The following is an 18,629-nucleotide window of genomic DNA, read 5'->3' on the forward strand; positions in this document are numbered from 1 at the left end:
TCTTCTTCTCATGCTCTTATTCCCTATCCCATTTTGAGTTACCCCCCTTATATCAGAGAAGACATTCAGCATTTGTTTTTTAGGGATTGGCTCACTTCACTTAGCATAATCTGCTCTAATGCCATCCATTTGCCTGCAAATGCCATGATCGTGTTATTTTTTAGTGCTGAGTAATATTCCATTGTGTATAAATGCCACCTTTTTTAATCCATTCATCTATTGAAGGGCATCTAGGTTGGTTCCACATTCTAGCTATTATGAATTGTGCTGCTATAAACATTGATGTGGCTGTGTCCCTGTAGTATGTTCTTTTTAGGTCTTTTTGCTATAGTCCGAGAAGGGGAATAGCTGGGTCAAATGGTGGTTCCATTCCCAGCTTTCTAAGTAATCTCCATACTGCTTTCCAAATTGGCTGCACCAATTTGCAGTCCCACCAGCAATGTATGAGTGTATCTTTTTCCCCACAACCTCACCAGTACTTATTGTTGTTTGACTTCATAATGGCTGCCATTCTTATTGGAGTGAGATGGTATCTTAGACTAGTTTCAATTTTAATTTCTCTGATTGCTAGAGATGGTGAGCATTTTTTCATGTATTTGTTGATTGATTGTATATCCTATTCTGAGAAGTTTCTGTTCAAGTCCTTGGCCCATTTGTTGATTGGGTCATTTAATTTTTGTTGTTTAACTTTTTGGGTTCTTTATTTTTTTTTTATTTCTTTTTATTGGTTGTTCACAACATTACAAAGCTCTTGACATATCATATTTCATACATTAGATTGAAGTGGGTTATGAACCCCCAATTTTACCCCAAATGCAGATTGTTTCCAGTTTGGGTTTATTATAATTAAAGTAGTTATGAATATTCCTGCATATTTCTTTTTTAATGAACATATTTTATAATTTTTTAGGATAAATTCTTAGGACCGAAATTGCTGAATTACAAGGTAGTATATATATAATATCATAAGCAATTGTCAAATAGTTTTTCAAAGTGGTCATACAATTTTAAAGTCTCAACAGCACTATGTGACTGTTTATTCTTCCTTCTCATCAATATTTGGTGTCCATAACTTAATTTTGGCCATTTTCTTGAATTTTAAGGTATCATTATGGTTTTAATTTGCATTTCCCTGATGATGAATAATGTCAACCACATTTTCACCTGCCTTTCAGTTATTTCTATACCTTCTTTTCTCCTATGCCTTTCTTCTATCTTTTGAGTGATTTAATTTACTCTTCTTTTTTCTAACTTCTTTTTTTTAATTTTATTTTTTTTATTGGTTGTTCACAACATTACAAAGCTCTTGACATATCATATTTCATACATTAGATTCAAGTGGGTTATGAACCCCCAATTTTACCCCAAATGCATATTGCAGACTCACGTGGGTTATACATCCACAATTTTATATAATGCCCTATTAGTAATTGTTGTATTCTGCTACATTTCCTATCCCCTAATATCCCCCCTCCCCTCCCCTCCCATCTTCTCTCTCTACCCCATCTACTGTAATTCATTTCTCTCCTTGTTTATTTTCCCATTCCCCTCACAACCTCTTATATGTAATTTTGTATAGTAATGAGGGTCTCCCTTCATTTCCATGCAATTTCCCTTTTCTCTCCCTTTCCCTCCCATCTCATGTCTCTGTTTAATGTTAATCTTTTCTTCCTGCTCTTCCTCCCTGCTCTGTTCATAGTTGCTCTCATTATATCAAAGAAGACATTTGGTATTTGTTTTTTAGGGATTGGCTAGCTTCACTAAGCATAATCTGCTCTAGTGCCATCCATTTCCCTGCAAATTCTATGATTTTGTCATTTTTTTATTGCTGCATAGTACTCCATTGTGTATAGATGCCACATTTTTTTTATCCATTCATCTATTGAAGGGCATCTGGGTTGGTTCCACAGTCAAGCTATTGTGAATTGTGCTGCTATGAACATCAATGTGGCAGTATCCCTGTAGCATCCTCTTTTAAGGTCTTCAGGGACTAGTCCGAGAAGGGCAATAGCAGGGTCAAATGGTGGTTCCATTCCCAGCTTTCCCAGGAATCTCCAAACTGCTTTCCAAATTGGCCGCACCAATTTGCAGTCCCACCAGCAATGTACAAGTGTACCCTTTTCTCCACATCCTCGCCAGCACTTGTTGTTGTTTGACTTCATAGTGGGTGCCAATCTTACTGGAGTGAGATGGTATCTTAGGGTGGTTTTTGATTTCTCTGACTGCTGGAGATGGAGAGCATTTTTTCATGTACTTGTTGATTGATTGTATATCCTCCTCTGAGAAGTGTCTGTTCAGGTCCTTGGCCCATTTGTTGATTGGGTTATTTGTTATCTTATTGTCTAATTTTTTGAGTTCTTTGTATACTCTGGATATTAGGGCTCTATCTGAAGTGTGAGGCGTAAAAATTTGTTCCCAGGATGTAGGCTCCCTATTTACCTCTCTTATTGTTTCTTAAATTATATGTTCTTTTCTAGGGATCTTGATAAGTAGAATATTACATACTTTTTCTAGGCCATAAAAGAATCTCCTTGAGATAAGCTTCTCTTTCATTTGACCTAAGAGTCAAAATGCTTTTAGATTTCTGGAAGTTCTTTTATTTAGCCAAGAGATTCTGAGAGGCATAGCCTTCCGATTATTATAAGCTACTCTGTCTAGATTAAAAGTTGTAAAGGAACATCCTTGCTAATTTCTGAGGGCCGAAAGGGGTCTTACACCTGTATAACTGATGTCTTGACACATGAACAAAATTTTATTTTATCTTTTTTCCTGAAATGGTTCCTTCCTTTACATGTCTACTGAAGCCAGGAGAAGCTGGAAATGAGAAACAGTTTTTATTCTCTCACCCTACCTGTACTGGGTTAGTAACATTTCTTCTACATTATGCTTGCAAACAAACTGAGCAGATCATTCAGTTCTTACCAACTTACCTCATCATATAGAAACCGGTTGCCCCTTTCAACATTCTACCTAGATATAACCTTGACCAAATTCACTAGCTTCCCAGGAGGGTGATTTATTTTTCACACTATTACAGATGGATATTGACACAACTTCTTTCATGTTTACCTTTTTGTCTAGTTTTCAACAAGGATTTCTATTTTTCCTTTTTAGCCTTCCCTCTCAATCTCCTCAGTACCCTTGTATCTTTTTGTCATCATCCAATTCCAAGTCAATGTCACACATTTTATTAATTTATTTATTGTAATGACATCATCACACTACCAGATCCCAGTTACAATAGCAGTTGGGGTTCAAGAAGACAAAAAAAAAAAAAAAACTAGTATGGATATTATTATATAGTAATTTATAGAAGAAAAAAACATTCTCAAACTTGTGAAAAAAAAGTGGGGGAAAATAATGTTCAGACTCAAGAGTTGAAGGTTAAAATGATTCCCAACCATCTTTCTTGTAGTCAGGCAGATCCAGCTGCAAAGGGTGACTCTGAGGGAATGCTTAGGGAGAACTTTATTGAAGTCTGTTGATTTTGCATTTGATTTTGGCCTGGGGTCAATTTGGTCAACAAAGCCAGCTTGTGGGAAAATTGTAGGAGGTGGAATGGAGGAGAGCAATACTTAGTTTCTATTTGTAGGGTAATTCTCTGTTTCTAACTTGACACCTTAAAAGAGTGATGACTGCTACTTCAATTCTCCCTTCCAAACCATGAGTAAATTGTTTTCTTTTGGCTAAATCAAACCTGGTAAGATACAGGAAAGGTTATTCAAATTTTCATTATACAAAAATATATAACTGTATAGAAAATATCTACAGCATGTTCCATGGTCTTGGAAGGAAACCATACAAAAAAGGAGGCTTGAAGCTTAGGTCTTATTAGTTTCCAATCAAATATTTTATATATATATATATCAGGAAATAAATACAATTATACTATTTTTATATTTTACATGAAGTACTATTTTATTAAATCTAATGTGGTGAAAAATTAGAGATACATATTTCATCTCCTGGGAAAACATTTTAAAATTTTGAGAAGAGACTAGGTAAAAAACAATAGACAAATCAACACAGAATAACAAAATATGTTTTATTATTAGAAAATTAGGCAAGTTGAATTAAAAAGTTGAAATAAAAGAGCAACAATACAAGAACAAACAAATGAACAATAAGACAGGTAGCCATTAAATAAAAATACCTAATGTAAACAAATTGTTGATAAAAACATTAAATAAAAGCAAACTAAATATTTCAACCTAAACACTCTAAAATTTATGTAAAGTAAGGAATTGCTGATATTTCTATAAGAAACATACTTTAAATTAAAAAGACAAATATTTGAAAGTAAAAGGATGAAAAAATTTAATTTGTTAATCATAAAATACATTAAAATAATTATTTTGCTATAAACAAAACAGGCTTTCAACAATTGTGAATCTGTATGTAACTACTACTAACTGCATGGAAACACATGAAGTAACATAATAATAATAGTAAATATTTAAAAAAGAAAGTTGCAATCTAAGTAGGAGATCTTGACATTCTCAGTAATTGATGGAATATTAGACACAGAAGCAGGAAGAAGGTATTAATGAAACTAACTATTGGACTTAATTAACAACCTGTCCATTAGTATTTGAACTCATTTATAAATTATATGTTCTTTTTTTTTTTTTTATTGGTTGTTCACAACATTACAAAGTTCTTGACATTGCTAGTTGAGACACAAAATCTACAAATCATAAAAACTATATCAATATATTTATTGAAATTAATGTTTAAATCTGCAAGAAAAACCACAAATAAGTTCCAATGGAAATCTGAGAAAAAGTATTTACATATCAGACTAATTTTTCTAATTTATTAAATATAATAAAATATGAGGAAAATTTTTAAAAAATCAATAGAAAAATTGGAAAATGAAGAATTCATAGCAAAATATAGAATTCTTTTTTTTTTTTTTTTTTTGGGAGGTTGGAAACCAAATTTAATTGTGGATGTCCATCCAAATTACAGGATAATAAAAGTAATTGAGTAATTGTATTTTTTGGAGTAAACCGAAGGGCAAAATTTGACTTTACAGTAACATTTAGTTCTCCTTCAAAATAAGAATCTACTACTCCAGGTATCACCATGATGGCCCCTTTTAAATTGTTACTTCCCAAAATTAAACCTATACTTTCTCTAGGGATTGGCCCCAAAATACCAGTAGGAATTTGTTGTGGTTCTGGATGTTCAGTAGCAGGCTCATTTGAAGATGGAATGAATCCTGAAGGGAACTCACTTCTCCTTTCAGAATGCGGGGGTGGGTGGAGGAAATCCAGCTCTTGGGGGAAGGTCTTGAGAAAAACACTTCCATGCATAGACATCTGGCATTGGAAAAAATGGAGGGGGTGGTGGGCCTGGTGGAAAATAATCTTGAGGTGCTCCATACCTGTTTCCTGGAGGAGGCAGAGGGGAAAATGGTCCTCTTCTCGTGAACTGACTCCTTGGGTCCACAGGAAACAATTCACCTCTGACTGGAGGGAAAGGTGCCAACAATGAGCCAGAGCCAGTTGCTTGGTTTTCAGCAGAGAGAGATGAATCAGGCACATTGGTATCACCAGGATCAAATTTGGTCTCCTTTCTACTGGATTGACTTTCTGAAGACATAGGCCAATCCTCTTTATCCAAAGAAGGCATATTAGAACTTCTGAGTTCCTCTGGTCGCGATGGTCTACCATAATTCGAATAACATCCACCTTGCCAAGGAGGACCCAATGATGAGGGACCATTGGGGGAATTCTTTCTGCCCAATGCTGCCTTTGAAACACCAAGTGCACAGGGATCTTTCTCTACAAGTTCAAATTGAAGCTCCCTTTCAGTTAACTTTTGTCCATTGCGAGCCTTTTGTTTCATGAAATAATGGAGGTTTCTTTCAGCAATCCAAGCCGCCAATTCACTCTCATGTGCTTTTTTCTCAGAGTAAATAATCTTCTCCTGACAGGACTGAATGGTTCTCTCCAATTCTTCTTCAAGATATTTGGCTCGTTTTCTGTAGGTCTCCAGCTCTTTCTTCATATGGCCCATCTCTTCTTTGACCTTGGAAAGTTTCTTCTCTTGCTCCACCCGGTAATTTTCCTCTACTCTGAGTTTCCCATAGAGTTTCATCATATTTTCTTGATAGTGTTCCATTATGACTTTAAATTTCTGCTGAAGGTTCTCATTCTCACCTTCAAGCCATGTATTCTCTGACAGTAAGGTTGCCTGTTCAGTCTTCAGACTTCTAATCTGTTCTCTAAGGTCTTCCTTTGTTTTCTCTACTTCAGATAAGAAAGCACAAGTTTGATATCTTTGTCCTTCTAAGTTTTCTAAGGAGGCCTTTAGCTTAGCACCATCAATCAGTTTCTTTAAAGCTCCTTTTGGCTCATCATCCAAGTGAGCACCAATTCTTGATTCACTCCTCATTCCCCATTCCAAGTTGCCAACATCTGTTTGGGCTCCCGCGCTTGGAGAAGACCTATCTTTCATCTTCAGCAAGCCTTCAGTCAGAGACTCCTCGTGATTTTCTTTATCACTTTGAACTTTTCCTGCATGGACTTGAGAGTCTTCCAATGTGGTGCTCTCTTTACATTGGACACATCCTTGTTCCCTCCATGCTTCAGCTTCTCCTTTTATGATTGGTTTCTGACATTGCTGAAGCTGGGAACTTACATCCAAAGCTTCTTTCATTGCCAGCTGAAGTCCTTCCTCACTCATTTGAAGCAGTCTCAGGTTTGTTTTACTTTCAGTTATTTGTGATCCCAGGGATCCTAATTCACCTTCGAGGGACTTTATCCTTCTCGATATATCTGCCATGATTTCATCCTGTTTACAATGTTTGGCCTTTTGCTCTTCTAGCTCTTTTTCTAGAAAGAGTCTTTCATCCCCATGGCTAGGTTTGGACCTATGCAGCTTTTCATAGGTTGCCTTTAAATTTGGGGCTTCTCTTGGACCCTTCTCAAAACTGCCACCCTTTAAAGTTGACTCTATGCCTTCATGCTCTTTTTGAATAAGGCTCACTTTTTCAAGTAGTTCACATTTTTCTTCAATTCTTCTAGAAAGTTTTAGAGCCAGCTGTTTTTCTCTTCCCACATAAAGCCTGCTTTTAACACACTGAAAACTTCTTAACAAAAACAAGAGAAGAGAAAAACATCCAATAGCTCTACACATCACCAAATCCCAAGGAACGCCATAAGGATTAGGGCCTGGTTTCATGTCTTCAGACAGTGCTGCCACAACCCTTCCTACTTCTTCCAGGACCACCCTCTAATATGGCTGTGGAGACTCAGGTGTTTGCTCAGGAATTCCAACCTGCACCAGGCAACGGAGCAGACCACTGAGAACCCCTGCAAGGGGGGGGGGTTGTGATGTGGGGAGCCGGGGTGAAGGACTCCCAGGAGCCTTGTGGTGCTCAAGTGCCCATCAGGGGTGTCTTGGCCCCTTCCTTCCCTACCCAGTGCATCCTGAAGTGCCAGGGGTTCAGGTCCCTTCCACTCCAGCCAGAGAGGAGTCCTCTCCATGCCACTCACCCCTGAGTTTGGTTTAGGCTAGGCCAAGATGGAGCTTCTTATGAAATTTCCATACAGTCATAATACCACTCAGTTTGATGTCATGCAAATTCTAAAGCTTTCTAAACTGTCTCAACAGATTTTAGGTCATATTCTTATATGTGTACTGCTTGCCCTTTTGTTTTAATGACCCATTCCTTTCCCTGCTTTTGTCCTCTCCCTTTTTTCTTCCTTCCTTCCTTCCTCCCTCCCTTTCTTCATTTTTTCCTTGTTTTCTTCCTTTCATCCTTCCTCCCTTCCTCCCTCCCTCCCTTCTTTTTTTCTCCCTTCCCTCCCTTTTCTTTTCTTGCAGTATTGGGCTTTAAATTCCAAGGCCTTCTGCATGCTTGGCCAGCTCACTACCACTGAGCTACCTCCCCAGACCTGCTGACTCTTTCTAGGATGGTCATTTGAATTATTTCTAACAGAAAAAAACTCTCATGATACACTACTTTCTTTCTTTCTTTTTTCTTTTTAATTTTTTAGCTGGGTTAATGACTTATGTTTCTTTTTTTTAAGTTTACCCTTAATATTGTGTTTATTAAGTTTTATTTTTATAGAGCAAGCAACCATAAAAATTAAACAACTGGTTAAATAAGAACTGTTATTTTAGATCATTGTACTGTCATTTTTTTAACTTTATTTTTTTATTTTTTTTAGTTATACATGACAGCAGAATGTATTTTGACATATAATACATACATGGAATGTACATACATCATTCATATTGTCTATTCTATTCTGTTGCCCTTCCTGTCCTCCTTACTCCTCCCCTCTTCTCCCATCCTTTCTCTCTATCCAATCTAATGTGACACACTTTTTTTTTCTTTTTCTCATTACAACATCATATATGTATTCTGTATAACAATGAGCTTCTCCTTCCATTTTCCGTGCAACTCCCCTTCTCCCTCTTTTTCCCTCCCACCTTTCTTCCCTATTAGTGGTAGTCTTCTTCTCATGCTCTTATTCCCTATCCCATTTTGAGTTACCCCCCTTATATCAGAGAAGACATTCAGCATTTGTTTTTTAGGGATTGGCTCACTTCACTTAGCATAATCTGCTCTAATGCCATCCATTTGCCTGCAAATGCCATGATCGTGTTATTTTTTAGTGCTGAGTAATATTCCATTGTGTATAAATGCCACCTTTTTTAATCCATTCATCTATTGAAGGGCATCTAGGTTGGTTCCACATTCTAGCTATTATGAATTGTGCTGCTATAAACATTGATGTGGCTGTGTCCCTGTAGTATGTTCTTTTTAGGTCTTTTTGCTATAGTCCGAGAAGGGGAATAGCTGGGTCAAATGGTGGTTCCATTCCCAGCTTTCTAAGTAATCTCCATACTGCTTTCCAAATTGGCTGCACCAATTTGCAGTCCCACCAGCAATGTATGAGTGTATCTTTTTCCCCACAACCTCACCAGTACTTATTGTTGTTTGACTTCATAATGGCTGCCATTCTTATTGGAGTGAGATGGTATCTTAGACTAGTTTCAATTTTAATTTCTCTGATTGCTAGAGATGGTGAGCATTTTTTCATGTATTTGTTGATTGATTGTATATCCTATTCTGAGAAGTTTCTGTTCAAGTCCTTGGCCCATTTGTTGATTGGGTCATTTAATTTTTGTTGTTTAACTTTTTGGGTTCTTTATTTTTTTTTAATTTTTTTTATTGGTTGTTCACAACATTACAAAGCTCTTGACATATCATATTTCATACATTAGATTGAAGTGGGTTATGAACCCCCAATTTTACCCCAAATGCAGATTGCAGAATCACGTCAGTTACACATCCACAATTTTACATAATACCCTAATAGTAATTGTTGTATTCTGCTACCTTTCCTATCCCCTACTATCCCCCCTCCCCTCCCCTCCCAACTTCTCTCTCTACCCCATCTACTGTAATTCATTTCTCTCTTTGTTGATTTTCCCATTCCCCTCACAACCTCTTATATGTAATTTTGTTTAGCAATGAGGGTATCCCTTCATTTCCCTGCAATTTCCCTTTTCTCTCCCTTTCCCTCTCATCTCCAGTCTCTGTTTAATGTTAATCTTTTCTTCCTACTCTTCCTCCCTGCTCTGTTCATAGTTGCTCTCATTATATCAAAGAAGACATTTGGTATTTGTTTTTTGGGTTTGGCTAGCTTCACTAAGCATAATCTGCTCTAGTGCCATCCATTTCCCTGAAAATTCTATGATTTTGTCATTTTTTATTGCTGCATAGTACTCCATTGTGTATAGATGCCACATTTTTTTTATCCATTCATCTATTGAAGGGCATCTGGGTTGGTTCCACAGTCTAGCTATTGTGAATTGTGCTGCCATGAACATCGATGTGGCAGTGTCCCTGTAGCATGCTCTTTTAAGGTCTTCAGGGACTAGTCCGAGAAGGGCAATAGCAGGGTCAAATGGTGGTTCCATTCCCAGCTTTCCCAGGAATCTCCAAACTGCTTTCCAAATTGGCCGCACCAATTTGCAGTCCCACCAGCAATGTACAAGTGTACCCTTTTCTCCACATCCTCGCCAGCACTTGTTGTTGTTTGACTTCATAGTGGCTGCCATTCTTACTGGAGTGAGATGGTATCTTAGGGTGGTTTTGATTTGCATTTCTCTGACTGCTGGAGATGGAGAGCATTTTTTCATGTACTTGTTGATTGATTGTATATCCTCCTCTGAGAAGTGTCTGTTCAGGTCCTTGGCCCATTTGTTGATTGGGTTATTTGTTATCTTATTGTCTAATTTTTTGAGTTCTTTGTATACTCTGGATATGAGATAGGTATATTTTAGCTTGACAATATTGATCAGTTCACTATCAATAATGGTAGACAGTGGTTTAATTTCCTTTAGTTATATTCCCACTGAGCATCTGCCAAATGTATCCATATACTGTTCCAAATGCTGTGCTGGGCGAACAGTAGAGAACAAGATCTGCAAAGCATTTTCCATTATGGAGCCCACATATTTGTGAAGGAAAACAGGAAACAGACAAATGCATGCCCAAATTAATTTTGGGTAGTTATAACTGCCATGGATAAAAAAAAAACAGAGTAATGAGATAAGGAGTGGATTGGAGTAGAGCTAATTTAGATAGTGGGCAGGTAATATTGGAGTAGAACTATCTTAATGGACAGGTAAGATGTCTCTAGGGAGTGGACATATGCACAGAGTTTAAATAAAACAGGGAGTAAGTCAGGTTAGGCTCTATGAGAAGGAATCAGGAAATCAGCCATATTTTGTTGAATTGTTTATTTTCTGGTCAATTTCCTGTTACCTAGAAGTTTTGATCTTGAATCTGTGACTAGGGCGAAATGAAAACAGGAAAGAGTTTTCTGAGCACTTATTATGTGCTGTACTTCCCACTTTAAACAGGTTCATTATGCCTGCTAATGAAACACCTAATCATGCTGTCATTTCTCCTATCAGTTCTATGAAGTTATTATTCTCACAAGGCAGACACTGAGACTGGAGAATTTTCAGCCACTTGCTCCAGAATTCCAAGGGACTGAAACAGAATTCAAAGAGATTCCATCCATCACTGACAAACTCTCCAAACAGCACTACAACACAAGAGGACTGTGCCCTATAACGCCTTGGAAAAGCAGTTCCCCTGCTCTTCCCTCCCTCTTTCAATTTCTAAAAGCTATTAGTCCTTATATAGTCATTGAGAGTGTATCCAAAAACTCTCAAGTCTTCACTTAGCAGAAGCATGGACTACACCCATCTGATCATGAGAGTTTGGTTCTTGTTTGAAAACAGAGGACTTCCCATACCCAGGTGCAACCAGGGGACAGTTAGAATGTGGGCTTGGTTTTCTATTTCTACTATCCAATCCTGATATTCAGGGGCTTAAAGAATTTCAGCTGTCTTCTCCTTGGGGAACTTTCAGATCAATCAATGATTTTTTTTTGTATGTACAGTTAAGTGGCATTTTGTCAACACACATGTCTTTGGCCAGTTGTAGGAATCATTACTACAAAGACATGTGGCTTTTTAGAAATTGTTCAGACAAACTTATGAAGCAGTAATTATGGAATAGAGGGTCTTCTCTTGGGAAACTTTATACTTATTTAAGATGCAGCCTTGCTAGAAGCTTCTATCTGCAATTTAATTTTGAATATTTAATCTATGAGTTAGTAATTTTATTCCTTTTATGGAATGAGAAATCTGAGAATTAGGAATGTTTTCTGAGTCACCTAGTACTAATCATCCAAGAAAATTAAGATTTGAGTTCATTTCTATCCAGATGTGCCAAAGTCTGTGTTTTTTGAACTAAAGCAGCTACCTCTTTTGGAATTTATGTTCAGAATCATCAGCATATTTTTTCCAAATAACCCACTAGTATTTGAGAGTTTTTCTTTCAATGTAAATTTGTTTAAAATATTAAATTCATTTGAAGTCAAGTCTGAGTGGATGATCACATTGTATGATGTCATTTTTGTTACTCCCAACTAGAAATAAAAGAGAAGGGCAAGATCACTTATCATTCATCTTTGCTTTCTTTTAGCCACAAGCATTGGGCTTTGTACATAGTCAATCCATGGATTTAAAAAAAAGATTTTGCTTAAATGTAACACATTGATCTAGGTATCAACCATCTATACCTAGTATTAACTTATTGAATAGATTTTCTGTTTGTGAGAAGAAGCCTGAAAGAATGGGATATAGGACAGATGAGTTTTTATGGTGGGGCTATGACACAGGAAGGTCAAATGCAGTGTTGTTTTTTGTGTGTGTGTGTGTGGGGGGGGAAATAGAGGACAGGTGGAGGATGGAGACTGGGAAGGTTGAGTAGGGGAGTAGGGCTTGGCAACATGAGGGTCAAAGAGACTGAGTCACAGGTTTAAACTCCAGAAATGGGCTGGAGGGGAGAGAATAAAAGAAGTAGGGCTGTCTTTCCAGCCTTAGGAGAGAAACACAATTTGGGAGTAAAATGTAATAAAATGTGGGCATAAAATTATACTTCCAGGATCCACTTGGAGCTTTAGAAGTCATGGTAACCTCATTTGCCTCAGGTAGAGCTGAGCACTATTCTCACTTGACTACACCATGGAGTTAACTCCAGCTAAAATATAAATTCTTCTATTTTTTTGGAAGCCTTAACAACACCCCTGACTCAAATATAGTAGTTGTGGTTATTATGGAATGAGGACATACCTTTAATCCCATCCATCACAAATAACCAGCAAAGGGAAAGTAATTAGTAAATGTTTGTGCTTTAATTTATTCAGCCTATTTAACTTCATGAGGTAGAGACAGGCAAGGTTCTCTTTTAAGTTACATGCTTACTGAGATCAAGTAGGTAAATGTTAAATCATGAAATCTTAGGAACATACATATGGAAGCACATAGATTTCACCTTCATTAGGGGATAATTCTTGGAAACAGAACTTCAATAACATTGTCACCCCCATTTGTGCATCTATAAAAAGCAGCACCAATTTTAGTGAGGCACCTAGAATATCTTATAAAACTTTGGCATATAATTAATTCAAAATGCTCTGTCATTAAATCATGTAATCATGCTTTGTGAGCATACATGAGTTTAATTGGGAGTAATGTAACTAAGGAGACTGAGATCTAAAATGCTGTAAATAAAATAACTGCTAGCAGTTCCAGCAGTATAAATTTAGATCAGCAGGCAATCTTTCAAAGGTCCCAGGGCTGGGTTAGCAGTCTCTCTCTTCCATGTGAAAACAACAGAAAGATCACCACGCCTTTTAAATGGAAGGTCTGCTGCATAGTGTGGGAGTGCTCCAGTATCAGCAGGGAGGGAAACTGGACATCAGCTCACTGAACCATCAATAAGCTGCTCTTAGTTTGCAGAGGAGAAATGGGTATAGTACAGTCACAAATATAAGTACATATGGAAGACTGGATGCCATATACCACATGGCGTCCATATATAAGTTTTTATAAACAATAACTCAACATCAATAACCAGTGACTATTCATACAAAGTCTTACTTTTTTCCACTTTTCTTTTTTTGGTACAAAGTAGTGAACCCAGGGGTGCTTAAACAGTGAGCCACATTCTGAGCCCTTTTTATTTTGAGACAAAGTCTCACTAAGTTGCTGAGGCTGGGTTTGAACTTGAGATCCTCCTGTCTCAGCCTTCCAAGCCACTGGGATTACAGGTGTGTACCACTGCGCCCAGCACTTTTTAGACTTCTTAATTTGGCCCAACAAAGTAGATGCTGTAGGAGCTAATGAGTGCTAGAAAGGAAAATGATGAAGAATAAAGTGAAGCAATGTTTATGCTTTTGTATAAATCAGATTTTTTTTCTTTAAAAATATTTATTTTTTAGTTTTTGGTGGACACAACATCTTTGTTTGTATGTGGTGCTGAGGATCGAACCCTGGGCTGCACGCATGCCAGGCGAGCGCACTACCTCTTGAGCCACTTCCCCAGCCCCTGTATAAATCGGATTTTTATACATTTGTTCATTGGAGTGGCAGTGTGTTTTGAATAATTTTTATGAGGGGAGAGAAGTTTGTTGGGTTTTTTTCCCTGATGTTTATTGAATAATGTATGCAATTTCAGCCAGTTTTAATCATGTAATTTTGCTCTTGCTTTTGGCTAACTACTTTAGGGGAAATGCCCCTTTTTTTAAAAAAACAAGGTGTATATTATTTTTTATAGTTAACTCTGAATGTTTGTATTTAGATTTCTGAATTTAAAAACTGGTATTACTATACTATGAGTGGATTTAATGAAACAAGAAAATTTTGATTTTTTTCCTCACATTTGCTATACCTAAAATTTATCACCACCAGTTTATATTAAAATATTGTTTTTATATCATTAAGTGATAACATTCATCATTTCTCTTGGTTGTACCGATATTTACTATAAGAATTTACTTTTCCTGTTCTCCCAGCCACTTTCCTTCCTTCATAGTATCCAGCACCAACCTTTTTTTTTTTTAAATTAAGCTTCTAGAAAGAATAAGGAAATGAATATATTACTTTAAATTTGTAAAACTTTCCAAACTGAAAGTAAAACTTCACAAAGCAAGGATCATCAGTCTCTCACATTGTTCACAAGTGAGGTACTTTTGATAGTTAAAGCCCTGGTTATATATTTGATGTAAAACAACCATTCTTTTGTTATGTTTCAGAATGTTTGTTGGCTAAGGAGCTAAATATTTAAATTAACCCCCAAAAAGGATTCCAGAGAGATTTAAAATCACCCTAAATATCATATAAGTCAGCCTTGTATAATGGTTTCTGATTTATATATGTGATGTCTAAGAAAAAGAAATATATGAATATATATGGATTTTTTTGAGATGAAGTTGTAAATTCCTTCTGGGAATACAATATTAGAAATGAATTTTGGGAACCCCAAATATCCTCTAATCCAGTATGCTCTAAAATCTGAAACAGCACTGACATGATACCACAAATGAAAAATAGTCTACCTAGTACTGTGTGATAGTTGAAACAAGCGAACTAAAATACTGTATAAAATTACCTTCAGGCTATATGTACAAAGGTATGTATGAAATAAAAATGAATTTTTGTAGAATTGGGTCCCACTTCACGCATACACACATACACACATACATTCACACACATTCCAAAATCTGTAAAAAACAAATCTGAAGAACTTCTACATTACACTCAAGGGCTAGAGTTGTACTTAGAGGTAGAGCTCTTGCCAAGAATGCATACTGGTTAAAGCCCCATCAAATGGAGTTTGCATTCTGTTCTGAGATCAGGAACTTCTGTTCATGATGCTTTTCTTTTCCTCTAAACGTGGAGACATTTAAATTCTCTACTTAAAAACTTTAAAAATAAATCTATAAAGACAGGTCACAAAGGTCACAGAAGAAAGGCAAATCTCATTTCCTGCTCTCCCATTCCCATTTCCAACCTTACAATCTAGCCACTTCTGACTTCGGGTCTTCTTTGTTGTGATGTACCTTTATTATTTACGTATACTATCTTCAAAGGTATTGAAAATTTTCATCACTGAAACATTACTTTCCTAAATTTTTTTAGCTTTATTTTTAGATTTTTTCATAGCCTGTATAACTTTAACATTTAGATTTCATTTTCTTATTCTATTCACTTTAGAAAATATTTTCAACTTTCAAAAAGGTAATGTCTCTGTTCTTCCACCTTGCTTCCTTGTCCACCTTCCTAACAGCTATACCATTACTTCAGCAGATTGTATCATTAAAATTTCCCCGTTTCATATGTTATCTGATTTATTGGCATAAAGATGTTCATAGTACTTCTTTATAATCCTTTTTAACTTCTGTACATCCAGTAGTCATGTTTCCTCTTTTGTTTCTGATTCGGTTAATTTGAAATTTTTTTAGCTTAGTGTGCCAATTTCATGGTTTTTCTCTTATTCATTTTATTCACTTTTCTAAATGTTAATTCCATTCAATTGCTTTGGGCTTAGTTTGCTCTTTTTGCTGTGTAAGGTATAAGGTTAGGGTTATATATTTTGTCATCTTTTATATTGTAGGAATTAGCAGAAATATATATCTGGTAAGCATTGCTTAACTGTATCTCATATTTTGGTATGTTGTCTTCATTTTCATTCATTTTAATGTATTTTATGTTTCTCTTGTGTCTTATTTGACATATTGGTTATTTAGGAATGTAGTGTTTAAATTCCACATATTTGTGAATTTCTTAATTTTCTTGTGATTATTTTGCATTCATGTAGGCTTGTTTTAGGGTCTAATGTAGAGTCTCTTGATGTATATTTCATGGGATTATGAAAAGAAAGTATGCATGTGTGGCTACACATGGGATAAAGGGGAGACCATCCTTAGCTTGAGTCCATGCTTCATATCAATATGCAGTCTACTGATAAGTATTTTAAATCAGGGATTCAACAAAGGTGACATCTCTTTCCAAAATGTATATGTATATCATATATTATTAATAGTTGAGATTTTAGCTAAAAACAGTACTTGTCAAACTTTTATATATCATGGCACATGTAAAAATGCTAATAGTCACAAAGCTTACTAGAATAAACAGAAAAGACTCCTAATGGGAGCTTCGGCTCTCTGGGCAACTGCCTATTTACACACAGAGCTAAAAGGAATAAATAAGCCCACCTATATAACTAGAGTGATTTTATGTCCCAGGTTGCCTGTTGTCCAGGGACAATTATTAATAGTTGTCCCTACAGGTTTTTAGAGCCTTGCCCTCTGCATTACCTACCAATTTAATACCGGCCACCACTACCAGGTTGGGAAGCTCTGAGATAACAGCACTTGGTGGCCACCAAGCAATTTTGAGCCATGTGTGCACATTATTTAATGCAGAGAACTTTAAAAAAAAAAGATCTGCTTTAGTTCTAACCTCCAAGTTCTGGCCTAGGCATCTGCAGGGTTGTTTCTGTTGGGCAAGGGCTGAGAATCTAAGCACCTAGCTCAAAAAAAAAAAAAAAAAATCCCATCCTGCAATAGCGTATCACCATTTTCCTCAGTTTAAAAGAAAATGCTAACTGGGGAAAAGCAAACTATGTACATTGGTACCAATCCCTTTCCTGTCCCAGGCACCCTCCAATATTTCTCCAGGTACCTCAAGGTTTATCTATGTTACCAACCTGCACTGCTCAGAATTGGTGAGACCTCCATGTTTCTGTTTCATTTACCTTAGGGACTGGTACCTGAAATCCTACCTACTTGATATCCTAAAATGCCTAGAAATTGCTTTTGTATTGATGGTACTGTTGTTTTCTAGTGCGGCTATACTTTGCTTGTTTTTTTTCACTTTAATTAGATTTTGGAAGGAGAAGAGGAAGTAGGGCTCAATTTCACTCTTCAAACCTTTTTCTTACTACTTTTTTTTTTAAGAGAGCAAGGGCTAGCTCTAATTATTGTATTCATGTATATTTTCTTGTACTTTTACCTCTCAGCAATAAAATAGAATCAACAATCATTCCCATTTCCCATAAAAGAGGAACACTTTCTTTATGAACCCAAGATAACACTGTCAATCATAATATTGGTTAAGATTATCATTCTTGTCTTCCATTCAAATTGTTATTCAGGCTCTTATTTTAAGTATCAAATAAGAGCTCTGCAAAAGTACAAATGGAACGTGAGAGGATAGCTTTGGGGAAACGACCTAAATTATTTAGTTCAATTAATAATTGATGTTAAGCTGCCATAATTTCAGATATTAACATCAAAATTAACAGAAAATTTCTATACTTTTAGTTCTCCATTACCCCTATCTAAATATTGCCTTATAGACCTGAACAGACACTTCTCAGAGGAGGATATACAATCAATCAACAAGTACATGAAAAAATGTTCTCCATCTCTAGCAGTCAGAGAAATGCAAATCAAAACCACCCTAAGATACCATCTCACTCCAGTAAGATTGGCAGCCAATATGAAGTCAAACAACAACAAGTGCTGGCGAGGATGTGGAGAAAAGGGTACACTTGTACATTGCTGGTGGGACTGCAAATTGGTGCGGCCAATTTGGAAAGCAGTTTGGAGATTCCTGGGAAAGCTGGGAATGGAACCACCATTTGACCCTGCTATTGCCCTTCTCGGACTAGTCCCTGAAGACCTTAAAAGAGCATGCTACAGGGATACTGCCACATCGATGTTCATAGCAGCACAATTCACAATAGCTAGACTGTGGAACCAACCCAGATGCCCTTCAATAGATGAATGGATAAAAAAAATGTGGCATCTATACACAATGGAGTACTATGCAGCAATAAAAAATGACAAAATCATAGAATTTTCAGGGAAATGGATGGCACTAGAGCAGATTATGCTTAGTGAAGCTAGCCAAACCCTAAAAAATAAATACCAAATGTCTTCTTTGATATAATGAGAGCAACTATGAACAGAGCAGGGAGGAAGAGTAGGAAGAAAAGATTAACATTAAACAGAGACTTGAGATGGGAGGGAAAGGGAGAGAAAAGGGAAATTGCATGGAAATGAAGGGAGACCCTCATTGTTAAACAAAATTACATATAAGAGGTTGTGAGGGGAATGGGAAAATAAACAAAGAGAGAAATGAATTACAGTAGATGGGATAGAGAGAGAAGTTGGGAGGGGAGGGCAGGGGGGATAGTAGGGGATAGGAAAGGTAGCAGAATACAACAATTA

General features: G+C 36.5%; 1 protein-coding gene across 1 annotated transcript; it reads right to left on the reverse strand.

The window, feature by feature from the left end:
• Nucleotides 1-5,247: 5,247 nt before the first annotated feature.
• On the reverse strand, nucleotides 5,248-7,191 carry LOC308634383 (melanoma inhibitory activity protein 2-like; the record flags this gene model as incomplete). Its single annotated transcript, XM_081268221.1, has 1 exon — nucleotides 5,248-7,191. The coding sequence occupies one exon, from the start codon at nucleotides 7,189-7,191 to the stop codon at nucleotides 5,248-5,250; it is 1,944 nt and encodes a 647-aa protein (XP_081124347.1).
• Nucleotides 7,192-18,629: the final 11,438 nt, after the last annotated feature.

Source organism: Spermophilus citellus (genome assembly GCF_964194105.1).
Source record: "Spermophilus citellus genome assembly, chromosome: 15".
NCBI lineage: Eukaryota > Metazoa > Chordata > Mammalia > Rodentia > Sciuridae > Spermophilus > Spermophilus citellus.